This window comes from Toxotes jaculatrix, chromosome 18 (genome assembly GCF_017976425.1).
Source record: "Toxotes jaculatrix isolate fToxJac2 chromosome 18, fToxJac2.pri, whole genome shotgun sequence".
Classification (NCBI taxonomy): Eukaryota; Metazoa; Chordata; class Actinopteri; family Toxotidae; genus Toxotes; species Toxotes jaculatrix.
The window spans coordinates 19588451-19613802 of record NC_054411.1 but is presented as its reverse complement, the minus strand read 5'-3'; the positions used below and the strand labels follow the sequence as shown (position 1 = coordinate 19613802).

Here is a 25352-nt window from a genome sequence, read left to right as displayed (position 1 = left end):
TTTTTTCCTTATATAGACTGAGCAGAGTGTCCAGTGCTCCACACACACTGGCACATCAAACTCTAGAGTCATTTTTACGTTGTGTGTGAAATGTGCTGTCAAACAGACTCAGACAAGAAGATTTAGAAATTTGAATCACGTATGACCACGATGCAGACGGGTCACACTTCTTCCCTCTTTCTCTGTTATAAGCCAGGACAAAGACATTTAAATGGCAGAACAAGGCAAACTTATTTATATAGAACATCTCAATTTCAAAGAAGTGTGTTTGGTCATTTACACTGATGATGATGGGAAGGCAATTCTAAATGTATGTTCTTGTAACAATTTGTTTTGTTTTTAGAACTCTGAAACAAACTGTGTTAATGTTTGTCTGCTGTTCTCAATTAGCAAACAACAAAATCATCTTTCCACAATAAAGTGTATGTATCCTGTGTGTTTCAGACCTCCCCCTGGCACAATCATCCAGGAGCTCGGCGTGCGGCTCAGACATGACAGAACTTGTGACACTCACACGTGTCGCTAGGCAGACTGACAAAGTGTCCATCTGATCCTTTGTGGTAAGTAAACATAACCAAATGTGTACTGTTGATGTGATCACAGCTGATTACAGTTTATCACAGCATCCAGCACATATTCATCATAAAATTCCAAATGCTTTACTGGAGAGAATATTTAACTAGTATCAGTGATGAGACACAATGTGTGACGGCAGTATACAATTTGACTCTTTCCAGAAATTTGGAGGAACCTAACAGGGAAATCACCGGCTGAGGTGAGTGGTTGGACTCCATTCAGAGTTAAACTCTAGAAAGTGTTGTGTGTGTGTGTGTGAAAATCATCTAATGAAAATAATGAAAATAATCCCACACTGCTGCTCTGCTTTGGACGCATTTGGTCACAAGTAGAAACATCCCACACAATCACATGAGTATTTTAGTTTTAGCGGATTAAAAAACAAACAAACCAGGTGACGTGTCATCACTTTCTTGGATCGCCGACCCTCGTGGCAAACCAACAATAAATTTATCAAAGTAACTCGTACTCCTGTGATGCCATAGTTTATTTCTCTAAACTTAAGAACTCCATTGTTTTCCATGTGATGTGTTAGAGGGAACGTTTGGCAGCCGCAGAGAGTTGTGATTCACTTGATGCATCTTGCGTTTTTAGTCTTTCTGATGAAATGAAGGAAATCGTTCTAAACATGCAGCACATCCTGAAACAGCACGGCAGAAATGTACAGTTATTGCAAGGAACAATTGCTACTTCAGTTACAGTAGAACCACCCTCAGAATAAATTAACAAACAACCACACACACACACCCATCCCAGCACGTAAGGGAAACATACAACGAATCACACAATGGCAATAATCAACATTGCCTCAACAAGCCTGTCTATACATGGATTTATATCAGCCAGCGCTCCCTTCTCCTCCTCCTTCCCCTGGGTCAGTGGGCCTTGGTGGCCAGTGTTATGTGAACTGCGGGGGTTGTGGGGACGGGTGCTGGTGCGTAGACATCAGTGTGGAAGAAGTACAGCTGAAAGAAAAGAGAGGAAATGAACTTTGTGGTCAGGGTTAACAGTGCACAGGAGATATGAGGCTACACCCACCCAGCTCACTGACCTTACAGCCTATCGCCAGCAGCGTGTGCAAAACCACTATGGTCACAACTGTAGCCACAGCCGTCACCTTGGTGTCGTCACGGACAACAGGCCAGAAGGTGAGGACTAGGACTGAGCCCGAGATCACCATGGCAACCAGGATCAGCATCCAGCGCAGCCACTCAAATGGGATGATCCACAAAATCTGAGGATGACAGGGTTACATGTCTAAGTGTGTTTTCACACCTAACCCGTTTGGTTAGTACGGTTTGTTGGGGCTGTCAATCAAACTGTGGTGCAGACTAAACAACCGGAATGAGACAGTCTCAGTCCGTCTCCACGTCATTTTTACATTAAAGATTAAGATTAAGCTTTATGTTGGAATAGTTCTTCTGTGTAAAAACAGCGTGTTATGACCCTGACACTTATTAGTAAATCTTTCAGGAGGGAGGATGCACTCACTGAGGTGGGAATATAGATGAAGAGAGAGTAGCCGTAGACACACACTGTCTCCAGGAAGGAGTATCCTCCAGTCTGTCTCTCAGTCCCTTGCCGCCACGTCAGGAAACCCCATAAGCCAATGGGCACCAGCCAGGCATACATGAAGATCACTACTGCAGCTATAGTTACTGCAAGCAAAAGAGCAGGAATCAGAAACAATGCAGTAAACGTAACACGGTGACTTCAGGAGCCTGACAATGTGCAGGACTGACCTCTGTGGAACTGTGGTCTGTAGTGGTAGGCAGGGTTTTTCATCTCACTGAGGAAGGTGGACACGTTCCCACTTATCACTACTGAGAACACCAGTGTCACGCAGATCCAGAATGGACCTATACACACACACACACACACAAACAAACACACCATAAATGAAGACATTTTATCATTTTATTTTACTCCTAAACTCAGATTTATAAACTAAATTCAGACTTCTAAGATCAAATTCACAAGATCTGTTGGATCCGAAATGAAATGTGCTTATTTCCTGTGTATTTAAATTGACACCCTTTTCCCAGATATCATATCTGCCTAAAATCCTCCAAAACAGCCTTCTTAGCAGAGCGCCCCATTTCTAGGCTGAGTACCTATGGAACTCAGTCATCTCCATTAATAGGCATTTTCTCTAACGGTGGGCTGATCAACATCTAAACTCTGAGATGACTTTGTGACCCTTTCCAGCTGTATCCAAATCAATAATTCTCGATCGTGAGGCATGGCATGGTTCATATCAGCAGATGCTTCTTGTGAACAGTTAAATCAGAATGGTTGGTTGGGGTTTTTTTTATAAGCCAAACCAGCTCTCACCCACACCTCCAATCTGGTTTCATTGACTGCACTCCAACTTTGCTAACTCCTGACTCCAGTCAGTTTTGTTGACGCCATTAGCCGAAAGGTTCACATACTTTTTCCAACACAATGACTTGAGTGTTATTAGTTCAAATAGATTGTGTTTGTTCATAGCTGTAGCACAATTGTAGCTTATTTCTATATAAATGCAGATAATTAATCACGGTATTCATTTTAAAATAAGAGGAAAAGCTTTAACCATCCTTGCGTATTTAGCATTAAAAACAAATCTAATGTAATATAAACCATCAGAAAAATGTGAAAGAGCTCATAAAAATCTCATAAACATTTACACATATGGTTTTTAAATCAAAGGAAAATAATAGAATATGTTTCTATTGGCTTACCATACAGATCTGGGTTAGATCTGAGGTAGTGTTTGATAAAGTTTCTTCCGGGTAACGGCAACACGGATCCCTTCAGTCTGTCCAGCACCTGCATCACATGATGGAGTGTCAAACAAAACAGCAACGCAAACTATTACATTATACATAACTATGCACAACTATTGTCTCAATTAGAAAAGTACATTTCTGTCTTTAAAAAAAAAAAAAACATGTATCCACTGTTCCATTACAACGCCAGCAGCATAAGGAGTGTGTTTGTAGAGAGGGAGTGGCTCATACCTGCACAGTGTCCACATTGAAGAAAGACTCATAGTACTCAAAGGTCCAGAAGCCACCAGTTGGTTTCTGTCCTCCTAACAACTGGAAAGCAAAGACATCTCTCAGGTGCTGTCAACCCAAAACGTCAACACTCTCAGCCAGATAATTTACTCACCTCTGAGCTCTCCTCCTGACCCTCCTCGTCCTCTGATAGGTCTAATTTCACATCCCCTCCTCCTCCTCCTCTTCCTCCTGCTGTAGCGGGGCTGTCTGGCGCAGACAAACGGATTGTGGAGGCCTCTGGGTTTGCAGACAGCAGCTCTGCTGCTTCCTCAAACTCTACAGATATACACAGGGGAAGACAGGGAGTCAGTGGTAGAGGTAGTGCTACAGTGGGCCCCAGATGTTCACAAACTGACACACTGCTCAACTCCAGATGAGGTTTTTCTTGCAGTCAGTGGTTTCTCTTTAACAGACAATTCAGTGTGTTTGTGAACCTTTAAATCTGTGTTGAACAAGATGTGAGATGTGAGGAAAGGACTCAACTTAGGGAAATGTGGAGACTATTAAAACAAATGAAAAGCATCCATTGTCCAGCATAGTTCACTATGAGGGCAGATAGCGATTTTTATTAGTTTCCAACAGTTGTAGCTTATGAAAAGCAGACTATCATGAAGTAAGTAAAACAAAAATAGCAAACATGCAGAAAAAAACAGGAGGTGCAGCAGAACCATATGTTTAAATTCCTTAATGATTACCTTGGAACTGTAGATCATTTGGACTGGCCATGTTTTCAGTGGCCAAACAGAAACCTCATGCAAGACCTAAGAGAAGATAAACACTGAGGTGAGACGTTATGTTCACATAATACAGCCTGTAGGCTGGACAGGCCTTATTAACCAGGTATTATCTCCTTAAAGACCAAACGTGCTAATTTACTAAGCAGCTAGCTAAGCTATCAACACAAACACACAACAATCAAGGCCTAATCAAGACACGTACCTTTTAAATTCTGGCTGTGAGTCGTGAGACAAAAAGCACAGTTTGACCTGTCCGCAGAAGAACCTGATAGTGATGGCGTGACAGCGGCCACACGGCAGTAATAGCTAAAACTAGCTAGGCTAAGCACACACTAACACAACTTGTTTCAGATTTATTTGAACATCTGAATACAGCTAACGTAAATATACGACAACGCGGTAAACATGTAGGTTTAATTAACTGACAGCAAATAATAAAACACCGCTAACGTTGGTCTGTCATAGCTAGCGCAACTGCTCTTAGTGAAGGCAGTCTAGTTAGCATGTCTTCCGGTACACGTCTCCATGTAAACAAAGCTGTCACGTGATTCATCATCATCTTCTTCTTCTTCTTCCTATTCTTCTCTTTATTAATTTATTTTTACATAAGATACCTTCATTTGAAATTTTAAAAGAATAAAAGATGAATAGAAAACCACAAAAAAGAGGAAATAGAAGAAAATAATGAAAACAAATAATGACAGTCCGCGACAATTTAAGCAGTAATATAGACGGAAAGAATAAAACCAGAGGAGATTTAATTAAATTACAGGAACTATACCTAGGTATTTAATTATTAATTATATAATTATTTAAAGGAAACTGGTCTGATATTACACACTCCAGTACAGTAGGTGGCGGTATGTAGGTAGGGTTTGTGAAGAAGAAAGGATTGAGCCTTGAGGGGCCAGCAAGCGGAACGTTTGCGAGGTAGAGCGTTCTGTCGGAAGATTAAAACAGATTCACCTCGGGGCGCCATTTTGGCTCCATGTGAGTTGTCCTCTTGACCACCAGTATGTTTCCTCTGCGTTAAGTCGACCTTCCTAGTGACTAAAATCGGTTAAAATGGCTTCGTTGCGTGTAGCGACGAGGATGTTCTGTGCTGCGGCAGAAACAGCAGCAGCTCCGGCCGCAAAGAGCCGCTGGGAAACGCTGAAGAACAGTAAAGCAGGTGAGCAACAGACCGCAACTAAAGCAGTGTGAGGTAACATGTACATTACTAGTTAGGTTTTAACATAAAGTTTAAGGTAAACAGTTTAACCTACTGCCTAGTTTACTAATAATATGTTGCATGTAGTAGGGGGGCATGTTGCTGTAACTGTTACCAGCAGGTTCATGATAACCACTGCTAACCACAGCAACTGGCTGTCCTGTCGTGTGTGTGACCCATTTCATTATTAGTTCACCTGTTATTAATTCAGTTTTTTTTTTCCATGTTGATTGGTTAAAACTTTGTTAATCTCTGTCAGAGAAGAGAAATGAATCAGTGAGCCGAGACTGTAAATGCACAATCAATTCTACTCTTTGTTTATATGTTTGTTAATTGTATGGACATTTCACTAACAATTGGTTTTGCTGTGTGTCATGTGTGATTTGTTAGAGAGCAGGCTTAGGAGTGACAAGGTCCTTTACAAGTCAAGTGTGAAGAATAAGACACATTTAATCCTGGAGTCTTTTGAAGACCTTGTCTCTGAGCCAAAGACTGTGTCTGAAAAGAGTGTGTAAATTTATGCAGGGCTGTAGGGTAATGATTAAATAAATATCTTTAATAGTTTTTATTCATAAAGATGTGAGTAAGTGAAAAAGTGAAGGATTTGTCTTTCACTATACAGGATCTGTCTTTTATTCCTTACTCTTCTGTAGCTGGTTCAACACATATCAGCTCTTCACCACTGAAAGCAGCTGCTTCAGTGTTTGGCTAAGATGAAAGCTGCAGACTGGCCCCACATGTTGGACCCCAGGTCCCCAGTGAGGTGTGTGTGTGTTTTTAGGACTAAGCGTCTTCTCCTCTGCTGTCTGTAGGCGTGTGGTGTCGCAGCCTGTTCTCTGATTATAAAGAGGCATGTAGGGAGATGGTGGTTGGTGCCTGGGAACGACCGCTCAAAGCCTCAGTGTACGTGAGTCTGCTGGGCGGGGCCTGGGCCTGTTTCCACACAACCCCGGACCAGTCGTCCTTTGAGGCAGCCCTGCTGGAGCGCTCCAACCAGCTGGCCCTGCTGTCGCCATGGATCCGCAACGCGACCTCAGATGGGCACGTGCAGAGTCTTGTGAAGCTTCGTAATGAGGGACGGCTCCACCACGCCAGCCTGGGTCTCCTCTCTCTGGTTTACCGCGCCAGCTACGACCCCGACGTCACACTGTACGAAGCCCAGTGCTCCAACGTGTCAGCACCCTGGCTGGAGTTCCCCAAGCGGGTGCTAGACGTGGGCTTTGCCGGCCGCTGGTGGATCCTGGACTTGAAGATGAAGGACTATGACGTGAACGAGGACGACTTCAAGCACTTGCCGGCTCACATGCAAGTAACGTCACCACCCAGTGTTCAGGAGGTGGAAAGGAATGAGAGGTTGCACAAGGAGTCCTGGGTAGCACTGACAGTGGAGGACGAGGAGAAAGAAGCAAATGTGGTGGACAGAAAGGAGGAGAGGGTCAGTGAAGAGAGTCAGACTCAAGCCTGAGCTCTGTGTGGATAACAGCAAATATTTCACGTGTCACAAACACATACTGGACAGGACAGAAGACTGCACCGAGGGGGGGGGACTTATTCTCATTTTCAGTGTGGTGCTGGATTCAGCAAACCATTTGACCTTTTTGTCCACTTTTTGTCCTCTGTTTACTGCTTCCACAAACCGCTACAGAGGGAGGAAACATTCGCGCCTGTGTCTCATCAAAGTAAAAGCAGCCCTTCAGAATTCTCACTTATGTTTTTATTTATTCCGTGTTGTTGTTTCACAGAATTTATACCACACATGTCAATAAACCTGTCACTTATCTCCAGACGTCTTGTTTTATCTCACTTGCCTCACAACTCCAGCACATTTATGAAGACCTTCGACCTTCGGCCTTTTACTTTTAAGGATTTTTAGAAGTTGGATAATAAACAGTGATTCCTACTTATCTAATCTCTGATGGATTTATCCTCGTATGATTGTTGAACGTCTACAAAGTTGCGGCTTTAGGAAGAGGTCTCTGTCTACTCTCCAGTTCTGAGTGGTTGACACCAAAATCTGACATTTACCTTTGAAGTTTTACATCATATAAAGGTCATAACGTGGATTCAGAAACCAAGATAAACCAAAACCAAACCAAATCCATCTGTTATGTTCAGAGTTTCCTCCTCAGCTCGACTTGGATAATAAACTAAGAATATGAGGACAAACAATGTGATGATGAAAGTGAAAGTCTGTAATGTTGATGTAGTAGATACAGTTTACTGTCACTCCCATCTTCTGTCACTGCTGATCACATGTTGAAGGGAAATCCAGCAGAGTGGTTAATGAGCTAAACTGGGTTCATCCTGGACAGCTCACTGAGAGCTGTGCATCATTACAATATAATACTCTGTTAGAATTCAGGATACACTTAGAACCATTTATTCAGGGATACCAAGATCCCCAAAGTTTTATTCTTCAATTAATAGTAGTAACTTTAACTTGGATTTTGAGGGTTTGTGGAGTACTGTGAAGTTGTAACTTGGACCCTAAATGGGCTTTATCTCCCACACAGTTCTTTCTATATTAATATAAACCTACTCAAAATGTCGTATCCATTATTTCATTTCAAATTCAGTGTGCTGAAGCTTAGTAACATCACCACTAAAACAATGTGAAGATACTCCATTATATGTAAAAAGCCTTAAATCCTTCTTAAGTAAAGATACTGAAGTATAATTTGTGTTGTACATTTCAAAAGTAAATTTGAATCACCTTATATTATTATATCTGACTTTTTCATGTCGTTAATACTGATGCATTACTGTGTAAGCACCTAATATACAGTTAGGTTTGTCCCGTGGGTTCCAGCCAGACCTGAATCCAGTAGAACACCTTTGGGATGTGGTAGAACAGGAGATTGGCAGCTTGAATGATGTGATGAATCATGTCAACATAGAGCAGAAGCTCAGAGGAAGGTTTCCAACATCATGTGGAATCAATGAGAAGAAGAGCTGAGGCTGTTTGAGAGTATAGGGAGGAACTACCCAATGTTAGTATGATGCTCCTAAATATGTGCTTTTCACTGCATTTTATTAGGTCATCATGTTTTTTTTAATGTAAAATTTTAACCTGTAAAGTACAGCAGCTTTTATAATTAGCAATAGAAATGCCGTAAACAGTAGTGGACGTATTCAGTCAAGCACCACGTGATCCCTCACCCTGATAACCCAGGTACAGGGAAATGGAGACTTGAACCATAATGGGGTCAAAGGTGGCTCATGATGTCACACTTTGACTCACTGTGATCAGATGTCAGCCACAGGAAGTCACAGGTCAGAGGCGAGCCTGTGGTTTTCAGCAGTGAGCTGATAAACTGCCTCTGGATTTCATGTCCAGTCAGTCCGAGGACAGTTGGCGTTTTCAGACTTTGCCACCAGAGGACGCTGTAGTGCCAAATAATGATGAGCCCGGTGCCAGCCAAGGCAGCCTCAGCACACTTCAATGCACTGGCTGCTGCTTAATAACTGCAATTTCACGTTCCATAAAACCCTAATATGGAACAGTGAGCAGATCCGTTATGAAACAGCAATAAGTCACTAAATGACTGTCAAGCATTTTGTTGACATGAGTTTTATAATGTGATAATTAAGCTGCAGAATCACTGAGGGATGTAGTTTCTTTTGTTTGGAGCCCAGTATGGAGCCCTGTTTGTCTCTGAGTTGGTGTGTAAACGTAATAGTGTTATTGTTTGAGTTACACTGACTCAGAATCCGTTCAGTAGCAGCTCTGAAGCTTTCCGTTACACAACTGCAAACTGAAAACATCAGAGCTTGAAGGGAATAGTTTGGGAAAATATTCTTAAACTGGAAACAGGTGGAAACGGGTAGCCTGACACTAAACCCCCTGTAAAACCACAGTTTGTCATTTTTAAACTTTGTTTTTTGTGGGGTTTAAAAAAAAAAAACCAAGATAACACATCACTTAGTAAACTTCAGAGGTGCTGATAGGCATATTCTGCTGGCTGTTTCCACCTGTTGAAATAATATAATATTTAATGGTTATTTATGGAGGTTTATGCTTATTTACATTTGCATTCACATGATGACAACTGAACCATCATCTTTCTCTTCAGTTGCTCTTTCTAATATTTCTTGCATTTTTTTGTCCTGCCAAATGTTTTTTTTTTTTCTTTTTTCTTCTTTTTTTTTACGGGGAGGGAGGTTTCCTCACCCGAATCGAGGATCAGATGGTGTCGTATACTGCACAGATTGTAAGCTGTGATTGTAAGCTGAGATTGTGAGCCACTGGAGGTTATTTGTTACATGTAGATACAGAAAAGCCTTATACTCCAGTGTAAAGTGATGAAGGGACAGAGGAGTGGGTCATCTTGTGTGTGCTAAGTGTGTGTAACTGACATCAGTTTCCTGTCAGGCTCTACCAGCATGACTCACTGTTTGTTACTGTACACAGACACAAACACCGTCTTCTCAAACACAGTGAGACGAGCTTGAGGACGGATGAATCTTTACTGAGATGTTTATAAAGACAGCTGTGATGCTGTTGGAAGCTTGATGTCCTGAGTTCAGATAAGAGGGTCTGCAGGGGACAGTCTGGGAGCAGGAAAAGAGATGTTTGGATTTAAACAGGTATTATAACTCAGCTGCTGGAGCGTTTACTCAAAAACATTTTATTAGACATTTACAGCATGAATTCCTCATGTAGTGTTTGTTAGGTATGCAAAACACTGCAGGTTCAACCCCTGTGCCAAAACACAGACTGGTCAGTCACTGCTCCTGAATGTTAAATGTACCGTACATGTTTAGCTGTACGTTCATGTATTTACATGAGCACACAGTCTTTATCCTGCTAAAGAGCATTAAATAAAGTTGGTGTAACTCATCCACATTAGTTTTATGAGACTGGATGTAAATCCTTGAAAGCAGACGTAGCGATGGACGGGTTGTCCTGCTCTCTACCCCTCTGTGTGACAGGCTGTGTGGTTTAGGTGGGTTGGTTTTACAGCACTTGTTAAAATGTGAGAGCTATGTGACTAATATGGATTGGCTGAAGGACCTGCCTAAAACAGGATACAATGATTGATCTGAGGCTGGAAAATTGGAACAATGACCAGTTTACACTAATGAACAGTTTTCTCATTCAACCAGGCTGAGACGTGGAACTTTGATCAATACACCTCACTGGCTACAGGAAGGAACACACACCAGTGTGACCAAATAGGAAAGGATTTATTTTATTTTATTTTACATTTGAGTTTCGGTTAACAGTCGAGATGCTGACAGGAAACTTAGGAAAAGAGAGAGAGAGAGCAACAAAGGTCCCTGACTGAAGTGGAATCAGGGACATACAGTCGTAAGCTTCTTATTATTTTCTTGATTCATTGATTAATCATCTGTTCTATAACATGTCAGCTGATAGTGAAAAATGAGACCGTAGCACAGGAATGTTTGGTTTTTGTGCTTAAAAAAATGACTTCAGCTGTTGATCGATTAAATAGTATCCATTATTTTTGTCGATCATTTAATTGACCGATCAGTTCAACTCTAATGTTAACTCTGTCGAGATGACATACATATTTTTTTTAACACTTTGCACAACTCCTCTATTACTTAACACTTTGAGAATAACAAAATCTTATATTTTTAAGATTAAAAGTTTGGATATTTCTCAGCTGTAACTAAAACACAAACTGCCTCAGAGCTTTACGCTGTAAAACTGTACTAGAAAGTGACATAACAGCTTTTTTAGAGCTTATTCAACTATTAGAACAATTGCGGCTCAAACCTAATGTTTCATATTTCACATTTCATTGACTCTCTGTGCACCGAGTTGAAAACATTAAGTTGGCTCTTGTGCTATCAGCGGTGGTCTCTATAGTGCGGTGCAGTTCTAGGTTCAGGTTACTGTTCTCATCCTGGAAAAACAAATTTGCCTAAAATAATACAACATCTTAGTCACACCAACAGTTAAACAATTTAAAGTGTGGTTAGAATTAAAACAGCTGTTTCCAGCTGTTAAGGTTTCTGCTGGCGAGTCAAAATAACATCTTATCTGTTACTCATGACTTTATAAAATACCTCTGGAGTCTGGCTGCGTGGTAACCGGTGGTTTCCAACCTTTTTTGGCCTCTTACAAAAAAAAACCAGTGTGTAGTCAGGGTCACATTTCAGATGTCGGAGCACTTAGCAGCTCCTCTAAATAGTGATTAATGGGTCTGGCTCTCCCCAGCCTTGCTCCACTCATGCTCAGTGGGTTGGGTGCTGCACCAGTGATGCATTAGGTTCCAATCTCACCAGTGGTTCAGGCACCACCACAACAGGCAGGTGTACATCTTCCCCCTTATAAAAGCACTTTACCAAACTATTACCCAGGATGACTGACACTCCCTGGGTTGGCAGCAGCAGCATCGGGCGCACAGCTATCTCTGCCACACCCTGGAACAAATCAGAATAGAGCATGTCATTTTGATCCGTTCCATGAATGGGAACGATGCTGCGTGTTTCAGGTTGTTTTGATCAGGGTAGAACTCCAGCCTTCACTCTTTCTGGCAGTTTGGTCGTCTGTGCACAGATCTCAAAAGTCTTCTGAAAGATCTCTAATAATAATAATGTCTCAGTGCGAGTAAGTAAAATGTACACAAAGAGGACTAAATGGTGCTGCTGCCTTGTCTCTTTTGCCTCCCTCTTGTGGCTCGTCCTTTCAAGCTTCCTCTGTCTGCATCTTTGCCTAATGGCCTTCATTGACCCCTGCACTCCTATCCATCCTGCCCCCTCCTCCACACAGACTGTGAGTCTGTTGGCCATAGGGGTCAGCAAGGACGGTCACTGTCAAGTAGTGTTTGAAAAACATGCTGCTTTTTTTTTTTTTCTTTAAATGCAAAGACAAAGCCAGTGAGGCGAGGGACATCACCTGACCGTCCTCAAAGAATGTGAGACATTTTTGCCTGCTTTTCACTATTGTATTGAATTCCTCTTCTTAATATTCAGATTGTCTTTCACCGAATGATTTGGGAAGTCAACTCTTTACTGTGTTGTCTTTCTTTCTTTCTCAAGCCAGTGCATTTATTTTCTGTCAGCTAATATCAACCTAGCTGTTAGCGGAGCTCGTGAAGGATGCAGGCGTTATTGTTTACCTCGCTTCTTTTACCTCTCTAACCCTGAGAGGAGAGAGAGCAGAAGGTGATGGAGGAGGTAGTGAAAAAAAAAAAACTAAACTGAAGGGGGTGGGGATGTCTGTCTGGCCACCATGTTGACCTCATTGACCACGGCAGGACCAGGCTCGTACGCATCCACACATAACCACACAACAACGCACACACACTTTGAGCGACCTAATCAATATGTAACTAAGGAAGGAGGGAGGATGATGGAGAGAGTGGGGGATAAGTTGCAGAAGATGGAGGAGGGTAAAGAAACGGTGTCAATGAAAATGTAAGTAAAGGGCGGGTGGTGTTTGGGTGGTGCTAAACAACAGGAGCAGAGATACACTTGAAGGAACATTTAAAAAAATGCTTTTATAACCATTAATGAATTAGACCAACCACAGACAATGATGAACCAAATATAGTAACAGTAGCATCATGTGCCTGGAAAACAAGAAGCAAATCTAATATGACAAGTGCAACTGTTGCATTGCAAAAAAAAAAAAAAAAACATTGTCCGGAAGCAAAATGGTCCATTTCTAATTAGAATAGGTGAATTTCTGAGCATTTCTGTCTTTTATTTCTGAAAAAAATAAAAGACAGCTGTTTTACAGGTTTTCCCTTTGTTTATAGATCAGACTCTCCTACAGACTATAGAAACATTACCTTCATAAACAACCTGAGTGTGGATTTAGCATTTAGCATTTATACACATTTCACTTTTATCCAGTAATTAATTCACAGGAGAGAAAATCACCTACAGGCACATGTGGTTCATCTTGTTTGAAACAAATTTTACACGTGATAAAACTGACATGTTGTAAGTCACAAGATTTTTTTATAAAGTCCAAATCCAAAATTTAAGACATGAAAATATCAATTTAACATATAAAACATGTATGAAACAACAGGTGTACGTGGCTCATCAAATGTGAAACAGCGTTATATTCCCATGATGCACACACACCTGATTTTGAGATGGTCCACATGTAAATGTATGTGAAACAGCATTTCGCAGGATTCAAACCTTTTTCTGTCATGGAACACCACACATGAAGCAAATTAAATAAATAAAATTCACACACATTATTTCACACATATTTCAGGTGGTAAAATCACTGATTGGCACGTGTGCGATTTCACTTGTGAGAAATCTTATTTCACAGATGAAAACGAGAGTTCACGTGTACTTTTTTTGGTGGTTTTTATTGTAAGACTAATAAAGTAGATTATAGACCAGAAAGTATTTATTTGACGAAAATATACAAAAACATCTTTATGTAAAAATACAGAGACCAGTGCTGGGAAAACAGCATCTATTAAGAAGACGATAATTCAAACAGACAGGACATGCAGCTGCATCAAAAGGGTTAACTGTCTGGGTCCAGTGAGAAGTGTGTGCTTTGTGTGTGTGTGTGTGTGTGTGTGTGTGTGTGTGTGTGTGTCGGTGGGGTGTCAGTAAGTGCAGTTCTATAATGTCAGTCTTGGAGTGTGAACATGTTTAAAGGCAGTGAGGGAAAAGGAGGAGGAGATAGCGAAGGAGGGCAAAGTGAGAGAGGAGTGGAGGAGGGGTGTCTGGTAGACAGAGAAAAGGAGGGAGGGAGAGAGAAAGAGAGGGGGGGGAGGAGAGACAAGCCGAGTGTGCACAATATTCATTCAAACTGACAGAGGCTCTGTATGTGTGTGTGTGTCCTGGTTTGCACTTCCCATTGCTCCTCGTTCTCTCTCTCTCTCTCTCTCTCTCTCTCTCTCTCTCTCTCTCTCTCTCTCTCTCTCTCCAGACAGTCTGCAGTTTACAGCAGTAGGAAGGAGACACCCGGAGAGGAGGAAAGAAAGAGAGAGAGAGAGAGACTGTGATAAATGACAGACAAGGAGAAGGAGCTGCAGGAAGCAAAACAGGGAGGAGGAAGGAAGTGATGAAAAGTGTGGATTTAGGGAAGAGGTGATGAGTAAAAGATGAGAACAGAGGATGAAAGAAAGAGAGAGAGAGAGAGAGGTGGCTTAGCTTTTCAATGGGAGGGGTAAAAAAAAAAAGGAGGTACAGAGACGGAGGAATGCAGAGAAAGAGGGACGGCGACACTACTGCTACCAGCAGAAGAGGATGTTGGGTAAGTCAGTTTGCACCTTCATTTCCTTCATTTTTCCAGATGGATTATCGTGCATGCGGCAGGGATCTGATCCCAGAGCAGCCCCGGCTGTGGGAGAGGCTCTGCTTGCCGGCAGACATGAATGCGATGTGACAGTGTGTCAGTGGATGTTTGCCGACACTGATGTGCATGTAGGATGCGATGCCAAGGAGGAACGCCCCGAGAGGCTGCGAGAGAGAGAGCAGAGTAAGGCATGCAAATGGGTGTAGTAAAGAACAGCAAGGTGGCATGCTAACACAGCAGTGGGTGTATTCACACAATGTGGATTTCCATTCATAATTTCTCATGTGACTGAGTGTGTGTGTGCGTGTGTGTGTGTGCCAGAAGGATGGACATGTTTTTTTTTACAAGTGTGCATTTGTTTTTGAGGAATACATGTGTACATTTATGCATGTGGGTGTCCACATAAATATGCATGTTGCAAATGTTGTGTGTGTGTGTGTGTGTGTGTATGTGTGTGTGTGTGTGTGTGTGTTGTGTGTTGCCTGTCCCAGTTGAAGAGAATGACAATTAGATTAAAGTACTGATCCAGTCTGTCTGGACCAGGTAGCGACATGCAGAGTTGGTCACACATCCAGCAGCAAACGGGAGGTGGGGTGGGGGTGTGGGGTGGGGGTGTGGGGGGGGCAATTACCATTTCCATTACCTCTGACATCACATGCGCACTGACAGACACACACATCTGTGTGCATTAATAATTTTAGCTTTAAGTGAAGCGAACCTCTAATTCAGTAATGTGATTATAAAGGGAGACTTTTAAGAAACACTACGGCTCTGTCAGTCAGTCCACACACAGACACGCAAACACAGACACCGGTGAACTCAACTCAGGTCACTTCGAGACACTCTCTTGCACGTGCACACGCCAGCACACACGCACACACACACACAAACAAACCAGCAGTTTCCCCAATAATGGCGGTGCCTCCCATGAACTCATTCACCGTGGGGTCACGGGTTCAAGTCCCAGGAGGGGGAGGGGGAGCAAGTAAGCGATTGGGAGAGTGAGGGAGGAAGGAAAGGAGGTAGGGAAAGAGGACCAACTCTCACTCACTCACTCACTCCCCACCCCGCCAACCGCCGCATGTCTCTGTGCCTCCCTTTACCCTCCCCCACTTTTTCTTTACCTCACAGCTACAATCTGTCTTCCCATTCAGGGCCATATGCATTCACACACACAACCATGCATGCAAACACACACACATGCGAAGCAGTGAACATGCAACTGATGCAACATGCCATTGTATGACTGTGTGTGTGTAATTATGCATGGATATGTGGTCTGTCTTACTCTGTGCTTCCCTGGTGCGTGTGTGTGTATGTGTGTGTGTGTATGTGTAGGTCAGTGGTGTTAAATGTTTATTTTGGTTGCTGTTACCTGAGCCACAGATGTTAAGTCTGCATGGTTGCATTTTTATCTGTCTAGATATGTGTATGTGTGTGTGTGTGTCCAGGCTTGTGTGTGTCCTTAAATTAAATTAAATTACAGCTACAGAAGTAGAAGGAGCCATGTCTTGTCTGAGGAGACAATGTTTGCGTGACTGTTGTCATCACCATGTCAGTGCAATGTAGTCATGTGAGCAGCCTCAGTCTGGATGGAGCTGAATACAGACAGACAGCCAAACAGACACACGCACGCAAACGGAGGGTAGTGTAGGGCAAATGTGTCAGATTTTATCCCAGCAGCAGCACCCACGACTATTTTTAGCTTTTTCCCATGTGCCCTTGAGCAAGACACCCAATCACCTGCCTGCACATTCTGTGTTAGCTGTTGTTTTCTGCTCAAAGTGCTCTGCTGTTCAGATCTTCATAGAGAAATACCTGGATTTTTATTACATAAACAGATAAGTTTAAACAGATTTTTAGTCATGTTGAATGTTTCCAGGACTTGAACAGAAGATGCTGTTCAAAGTCCATCGTAAACGACAACAGTAAACTGGGTGTGCTGGCAGTTGAGGGCAGCTTCGCTAATAGAAAAAGTAAAATTGAGCAAAAATTTCAAGGAGTTCTGATTAAGTTTCTCCAAGGAATTTAATCACAAGTAAATACTGAAATCACACAATGATTTTTGACCTGCAAAAAGTATGTTTAGGAGCCAGCTGTCTCTCACTTTGTTGAAATACAGATTTTTCATCCAATTTTCATTCAATTTTTGATAATAATTTATCAAGTCAAACATGTGACTTGAAAAATAATCAGATAAGGACGCTTGGCAGTTACGAATAGGAGTGTTAGAAAATGGCTTACATATAAATATTGTAAATAACATACAAAATACAAATTTAATCTGTAACAACAGAACCATAGATGTATGCACACAAACATGCAGCGTTCAGAGCGTCTGACTTGCACGTCTTTGCATGACCAGAGATTTGAAAAACACCATTTTTTTTTAACACAAAGCCAAGCAATTACGCACAAACATTTGCCGCTCTGCACATAAGCTTGAAAACACACACACCCACACCCACACACACACACACACACATAGATGCACACAAACACCCACACACACACACACACAACCTCTTTTTCATAGGAAACAAGAGCAGCTAACCTTTGACCTTTACCATTCAGCCTGTCTGGAAAATACCAAGCCTGGAATCGATCAGCACTCCACTCACCCAGACACCCCACCCTCCATCCCGCCCCCCACTACCCCCACCTTTCTTTATTCTCTCCACTCACCCTTGACTCTCCACCCTTCCCATCCTCACCCCCTTTCTCCGTCATCGCACAATCAACCAGACAGCGGTTAGGCTATGAGCTTAAAGCAGTTTTTAAGTTTTACTGTATGACCACACACACACACTCATACAGGCTTACTTACACAGGTTGAATACTCAGGTAAGACAATATATCAGAGTATTGTGGGAAATATCTGATTTATGATCATTTGTTTCGGTTTCATGATCCTTTTAAATTAAACATGAAAGAAAATGTAGTTTTGGAGGCACCACAGGCATCAAAGAAGTGTTTGTGTGTGTGTCTGTTTTATTAACATACGCAAATTAGCATAATTCATAAAAATGGATGAAGTTAGTTATCCCACTCTTTTTGTTAATTTTAAAAATGACCACATAGATTCTAATTAATATTAGGCATTTGTAAAAAAACAAAACAAAAAGACAAAATAAGAAGTGTGTGTGGAATAAAACCTATGAGGTGTTTTGTTTTTCATGTAAATTGCTCCACAAACAGAATGTCAGTGCAGCTTTTGTGTAATAATATCAGAACTGCTGTCAAATCCCATTGTTTACACTCAGTGAAACAATGGGTTTATACTGTGGTTTTATTCTAGCATTCCCATACGATTTGAGACTAACATCATTATTGTAAATATGAAAAATACATGACTGCAAATTAATTAAAAATTGCAATGTATATTTCTTATAACAACCCTAAAGACCATGATTTTCAAGCTCATGTAGTTACAATATCAGGCTGACAAATATAAGTAACCTCCACTCCCTAAACTGGTTTGAGAAGGTTTACTGTCCAATGCATCACTGGTTAAAATGTGTGTGTGTGCACCTGCAGTGCTCTTGTCTCTTCTTGTTTAACATCCTCTTGGGTCCGTCCTGTCATGGCTGTCCACTCCTTGTAGCACTGGAGGACAGGCTGTTTGTTAGCTCGCTGTCAGCCTGAGTTTTTCAAGTCTTGGGGAACATTCAACGCTGTCGGTGAGTTTGTGACTCAGTGAAACCATCGAGTGTTGAGTGTACCTTTACACTTGAGCTCACGTCAGTCACATCAGGCTGAAACGCTCGCAGCACACCATGTACTGTATACTGTACATCTCTACAGCATTGAGATATTACACAGGAGCATATTCTGACTTGCCAAACACAGGTGTAGCTAATCACATTAACAATGGCTGCATTCCTTTTAGGTGCAACAGTCTCAGCTCACTTACATGGCTTGCTGAGATGCCTAAATACAGCTGGGCCATGGTCAGCTTTATTACTTCCACCTGTGCTTTTCTTACTATGACAAATCAAAGTGTGTGCTGTGGAAAAGGCTTGTTTAAGTAATGTCCTGCCAACCAATCAGAAACCTCTGCATACATCATGTATGCAATGGGAGTACTGTACCTGAGTCCTGCACACCACAGTGAGTAGGTGCATTAAGGTAGATATTGCATAGATATTGCTGGTAACAGCTATGACACAGGGCTCATGATGTAGCGCACACGGCATCATTACAGGAGTAAAGTTAAACTGTTGTGGAGGAGCAGATTCAACCGGTAAAAATAATTAGGCACAGAGTTTTCTGACATAAGGAGGAGGGAGAGTCAATAAAGTTAATTTGAATACAGTGTCTGGCCAGCTTGGATATAAAAAAATATTTAAAATATATAATTTTATAATGAGAAACCTTTTCCTACTCTGGGACTTGGCAAAAGTGTTAGGATAATAGTAGTAACATTTTCCATATGCTTTGATTCCCTTGCTATAGGGTTTAATAGGAGACAATAAAATATGTGTTAAGCTGAAGTATTTTAAGCTTGATCTAAACTGTAACATTTAGTGTCTTGGCAGCAGAACTGACCCTTAACCCTTCAATTCATCATTGTAATATCACAGCCTTTAAAGAATAATAATAAATAACGCTGCAGCATCATCATGCTCCTCCTGCTGCTTAAATATTTTGATTCCAAAAGAGACATGTTGTCATGTAATTTCAGGAGGTTAATATACAGAACATTTTAGAAACGTGCATCCTCGGTTTGTTATAGATAAATATTAATCACTTCCTGTGCTTTGTTCACAGATTAATGCCAGCTGTGGAGAAAACGACCGACACCAGAGCCTTTCCATCAGCAAGAGTGGAGATGTTGGATGCAGGTAACAAATAAACAAAGTGTGTTCACACCTGGCATTAGCATGTGTCTTGGTTGATCCGATCACAAGCGGAGAGCTCTAAGTACAGATGTGAATGTACCCAAGACACATTGAGGACATCCTGTGATCTGATCCCTCAGACCACATTCAGAGGTCGTCTTCGCCATACACGAAGAACCACCTACTCAACTGTCACATGTCGCATTTGGTCTTTGCATGCGGAAATCATTTTCTGCAGAGCGGGCAAGTGAGATCCGATCACAGTTAGCCATTTGAAACACATGTGGAGCAGGTGTGATCGGATCACCCAAGACGCATGTTAAAGTCAAGTCTGAACAGGGCCTGTGTCTTTATGTGTAAACAGTGTGCAGCTGTGTTTGTGTTAGTGGAATCAGCTGGCACCGTTCTAAAATCTAATTAAATGAGATATTTGTTCATTTAATGTTAACTGTGCTTGTACATGATATTTTATAATAGTATGGTACAATGTTATGTTACTGTTGTAATGATAATTTGGACACTACCATGATGCTACAGTACCATGGTACCATCTCATGTGATTACTATGGAATTACACCATCATGGTCATGACCAAATTACCATGTCAGTTGTTTATGGTATTGTCATGGTATGGTTTTCTAAGGGAAAATGCAGGATGAGAAATGAAAGCTAATGGAACAGAGGCCATCCTACCTTTGGCTCTCTGTGGCTCCACCAGGCAAGTGTAAATGTACAGTAAGTTTTCCCATGCCAACTTTCCATGTTGTCCACCACTTTTGTTAACGAGTCCTCTTTTTATTAGGTTTTCCTGTTTTGCCACTACAGTGATTATGACTTGAAAGCTACAGCGCATTTACTCAATTTATATACACACACAGAGCATATTATTATGGAACACATGCTATGATCATGTTCATCCCATCATGGCCACAGTTCACCATCTTCTAATGGCTGCTTCCAGCAGGATAATGCTCCATGTCACAAAGCTAAAGTCGTCTCAAACTGGTTTCATCAACATGAGTTCAGTGAACCTCAGTGACCTCCCCCAGTCTGCAGACCTGAATCCAGTAGAACACCTTTGGGATGTGGTAGAACAGGAGGTTGGCAGCTTGAATGATGTGATGAATCATGTCAACATGGAGCAGAAGCTCAGAGGAAGGTTTCCAACATCATGTGGAATCAATGACAAGAAGAGCTGAGGCTGTTTGAGAGTAAAGGAAACTATCCAGTGTTAGCATGATGCTCCTAATAAAGTGCTTGGTGTGTGTATATGGTATGGGTTGTTAATTGTTAATTGGTACAGGTCAGTTATCTTAAAATCCCAAAGTTTGTATTTCATTATACACATGTGACAGTGTTGCGGCGCTCATCTCTGTTTTTCACACTATTGTCTAGATCATTTATTTATGACATATAATTGACATATAATATCACTTGAGATCAAGCAGCTTAAAGGGCATAGATCCTTATTGTTTTCAAGTCTAAACCAATACAACCCAATATGTCTGTTAAAGTAGTTTTTGATTGCTGTAATCATTCCTCTGGTGTAAGCGATGGGCATCAAACCTGAAAGTCCCTGTTCAGCACAAAATAACAAGAATAAAAAAAAAAAATTCCCTGTCAGTGTCATTTTCAGCTTCCATTCAGAGCAGGTAAAACAGAAAACAGCTTGATGTGTGCACTTACCATCTGTTTCGCACGCCTCAACAGCTGCTTCCTTATCAGCGGTTCCTTGGGGGAAAACCCACATGTACCAGTCCTCCACCAGTGCAGGTTTCCGGTTCACATTCATCGCTGTCGGTGGGTTGGTGATGCCGTCAACTCGCCGGTCGATGAATGACAACCGTGTCCTTGCGTGGCCACGTTTCCTGAAGCGCTGCCTTGATCATCTGCTATCAGCTGTTTTGCATCTGCCCAGCTGATGGGTTGTTTGTTCTTTTTTGAAACGAAAAATATCTTTTCAAAGAGATAAAGACATAAATAAAGAATCTGGAACAGCATACTGAAATTGTTGTGTATTTATTATATTGTGCCTTCTTATTGTAGTGCTTTATTTACTCTCACTCACCTGTTCACACACACACACTCAGCTGCCTTCCAAGGTGCTGGTCTGCACATCAGGAGCAACTTCAGCATCGGTGTCTTGCCCAAAGACACTTTGACATGAGGAGGGGAGGGGCCGATGTTTGAACTGCCAACCCAGAGGTTAGTGGACAATCTGCTCTACCACCTGAGACACAGCAGTTTTTCTTTGTGTTGCAGTTGCAAGAAAATGTATGTAAACCCTTTGGAATGATCTGGTTTTCATACAGTGTGATCTGATCTGAGCCATATTCTCAGGATTCTTGAGCTCATTCCACAGCATCTCTGCTGGGTCAGGGTCTGGACTCTGGTCGGGCTGAAAAAGCCATTCTGTTGTGTTTAGGGTCATCGTCCTGCTGTATCACCCAGCTTCTATTGAGCTTTAGCTGGCAGACAGCCACCTTGACATTATCCCCTTAAGATAGCTTGGAATTCATTTTCCTCTCCCTGATGTCAATGTTTTCATGTTCTTTTTACTTCATATGTGTTGCTGTGTCCTTCTCAAACAATACAACCTTGGTTACATCAGAAGTGCTGTGGAGGGTCAGCAGCTTTGGCAAACTTCAGGTGTGCTTCTGTGTTGTACCTTTGGAGTCATCTTAGCCGAGCATCCATTCTTGGGAGAGTAGCCACAGTATGACTTTCTTCTGAGCTTGATGCAAATTGGCAATTCCTGATCGGAAGTCTTCTGAGATCTCCTGTTTCACTGATTGGGCTCCATCCTGTTGTGTCCCACAGGTTTGCTCAGTGTTCCCAGAATCAAAACCAAACAAGGTGAAGCAGCTATTACTGCTATTCCATCTGTGGAACAAGCTTCCTGGGTATTGAGGTCTGCTAAAACTCTTACATCTGTTAAAAACAGCTTTGAAAACATTATTATTTGCTGCAGCTTATGAATAGATTCCATATGTGACCTCCTTTTAATCTTTAACCATTTATTTGTTTGTCTTTGCTTTTGTCTCTATTTTTACTATTGTTTTTAAAAAAAAAAAAAAAAAAACTCTGATAAAACCTGAAAGAAAATAACTGATAAGAGGAGAGAGTGGAGGAGGAAGATGTGTTTAGTAAAAAAGCAAAGCAACACTTTAGGAGAACGTGGACATTTGAAATGACATAAGGTAATTTGACTCCACTGTGGTGGATGTGTGTGTCTGTGAGTGTGTGTGTGTTTAACCTCAAAGCTTTGCAGCAAGGTCATTGAGCAAGGAGCCTTCTTATACACAGCATGTGTATAAGAAACTCCACGTATGCGTACGTTAGTTCAGGATTTGTAAAATGCTGGTCACAGCCCTGGCCATGACACCTGATTTAAGGTCAACACTGCAGTACCATAAGCATGACTAAATGTCAAAAGCCTGCTTCATGATATAAAAGTGTTGGCTGGAGTGATGCCAGGCCACTAGAGGGGTTTAAAATGTCATGTTGATCCTGAAGGCAACATTTGAGGAAAGGTCATGGGGTCAGAATGGTTCACCCCCTTGACACATGAATGTACTCAGCAACTGACCCGTGAGGATGGATTTGGACATGTGACGGATGTATCAGCAGTTACCTGTTAAAAATAGGCAGATGTAGAATATTAGAAGTGCCATGGTGAGTCTTTGTTTGTGCTTAATGTTTGGCATAACCTTTATTTTGATGTTGCAGAAGGTGTCATAAAAAAACCTGTGTGTGGGAATTAAAATGCTTATTTTTCAACTCAGACCTTTTACAGTCAGATAGCAAAGACATGATGGAGCATTGCTTCTAACTGTAGAGTACAAAGGCTGTCTGATACATGGCAGAATTTAGACTAGTGCTTAAAGTGGGAAAAGTCCAATGCTACCCAGGAATGAATCCTCTCTCATTTTGTTTGTTAAGAAAAGCACTATTATACGAAATTCAACTTTATTGCCATTTCCACACATGCATGTAATACATGGACAGGTTTTATGTTACTTCCCAGTCAGATGGACGGCTTTTTGGATCAACCAAGAAAGAGGCAAATAATAATGATGAAATTTTTTAAGGTGCAGTATTTAGCCACTTGGTGGCAGCAAAACAAGCTGCAAACACTTCACTGACACATTAATATAAAGTTGTTATTGTGAACTTACTGGTAAACATCTGCCTATTAATACATCCAGCACATATGGGGCAGCACTAACATTCATTTAGACTGGTGTTTGTAGTCACCTGATGAATGTAAGCCCAATATTCATGCTGCTTTTAGCTCTGGTTTGCTTTCCATCACCTCCTGAGACAAAACATCTTCACCTCTTTAGCTGATAAATGCTCCACTGTGTTCACCAGCTAGTTGATCTGCTATTTGCTGCTGGGCATGTGGTGTACAGTGGATTTACCTGAGATTTTTCACTAAAAACAGTTGGGTGCTTGTGATACATGTCCCTCGAAGTGACTCTTTGGACTCTTTTTTCCCAGTTTTAGTTTGAAATTATTTACCTGTTGTGTCTGTTGTTGTTTAACTTCCTGCCCTTGTGTATTTCCTGCCCCACCGTGTGTCACCTGTCACCTCTGCCTCCCTTGTGTATAACTCTCAGTGTTCGCACCATACCTTTTTTTCAGTTTGTCTGCTTTGGTTTGCTGAGTTTCCGCTTTAGTTCCTGTTCATGTTTGGTTTTTCTTCCACTTCCAGTTCCTCATCTGCTTGTAAGTCTGTATTTTAGTCCTTAGTTTTTTTGCCAACTTCTTTTTATGCCTTCAGTTTTTAAACATGGTAACTGTCTCTAATGTAGTATTTTCTGGTCAATAACATTGTGGGACAGTTAAAAAGCAGTTTCACTGGAGAACAGTTTGCAGAGGGCAGCTGCCTGAGCTTCAGGAGACTGTGGTGGCCACACATCTAATGGTCAAAGACATCCCAGTAACTGTTGACCTGCTTTGGTGCTGATACATGAACATATAGATTAATACCTAACATGCACTGTTACAGTCTGCTTTACAAGCTGCTGTTGAATAAAGCTGGTACCTTCAGCACACAAAGTCATTTCTGCTGCTGTAAATGTAACCGTGCCGTCATCGTGCATGTTCCTACTGCTGCTCAACACGTTGAGAAATTAGCTTCTTTGCTTTCTTGTTACACATGTTACATCTTATTTGTTAAATCCAAACAAAAACGAAACTGTAAACACATGTTGTGGTTTCACAGGGGGACGTTTTCCTGGCCAGACCACAGGTGACTTACTTGTGCCTCCAGCGGTTTCCTGGCAACTGTCTTGGAGCTGTTGGGGAAACTAAATGCAGATAAACTCTTTGTAAAGGAGTCTAGCCTGAGGGAGGGATGAAACCTCCCTCCTGTGGTTCTGTTGATAATATACACCTGTAGTACAAGGATACACATCTGTAGTAGTTTATGGAGGATGTTTGAGATGTTGTAAGAAGGATAAAGGAGGAGGTATGAGCCTTTAAGCCCAGCTAAAGTAATTACTTTCCTCTTGTAAGAGCCTCTTCACATCGTGATTGACAGCAAAACACAATGTCACGCTGTTTTCTTAAGAACATATAGGAGGATGTCTTGAAATGCATCAGTGTGCTTTATGCCTTTGTGAGTCAAGGATGATGAGTCACGGTTACTCTTGTCCAGGTGATTTCACTACAGCATGTATAAAAACA

General features: G+C 41.6%; 2 protein-coding genes across 2 annotated transcripts; one reads left to right on the top strand and one right to left on the bottom strand.

The window, feature by feature from the left end:
- Positions 1-254: 254 nt before the first annotated feature.
- On the bottom strand, positions 255-4865 carry yipf2 (Yip1 domain family, member 2). The gene is made up of 9 exons (XM_041063574.1): positions 4560-4865; positions 4316-4381; positions 3733-3896; positions 3579-3659; positions 3300-3387; positions 2319-2435; positions 2068-2234; positions 1628-1810; positions 255-1541 (listed from the first exon to the last, which is right to left on the bottom strand). Exons 2-9 carry the CDS (start codon positions 4344-4346, stop codon positions 1452-1454), a joined length of 921 nt encoding a protein of 306 aa, XP_040919508.1. The 5' UTR covers positions 4347-4381; positions 4560-4865; the 3' UTR covers positions 255-1451.
- A 450-nt stretch (positions 4866-5315) lies between these two features.
- Positions 5316-7353, top strand: timm29 (translocase of inner mitochondrial membrane 29). Its single transcript, XM_041061720.1, has 2 exons — positions 5316-5528; positions 6380-7353. The coding sequence occupies exons 1-2, from the start codon at positions 5423-5425 to the stop codon at positions 7030-7032; spliced, it is 759 nt and encodes a 252-aa protein (XP_040917654.1). The 5' UTR covers positions 5316-5422; the 3' UTR covers positions 7033-7353.
- The last annotated feature ends 17999 nt before the right edge of the window (positions 7354-25352 follow it).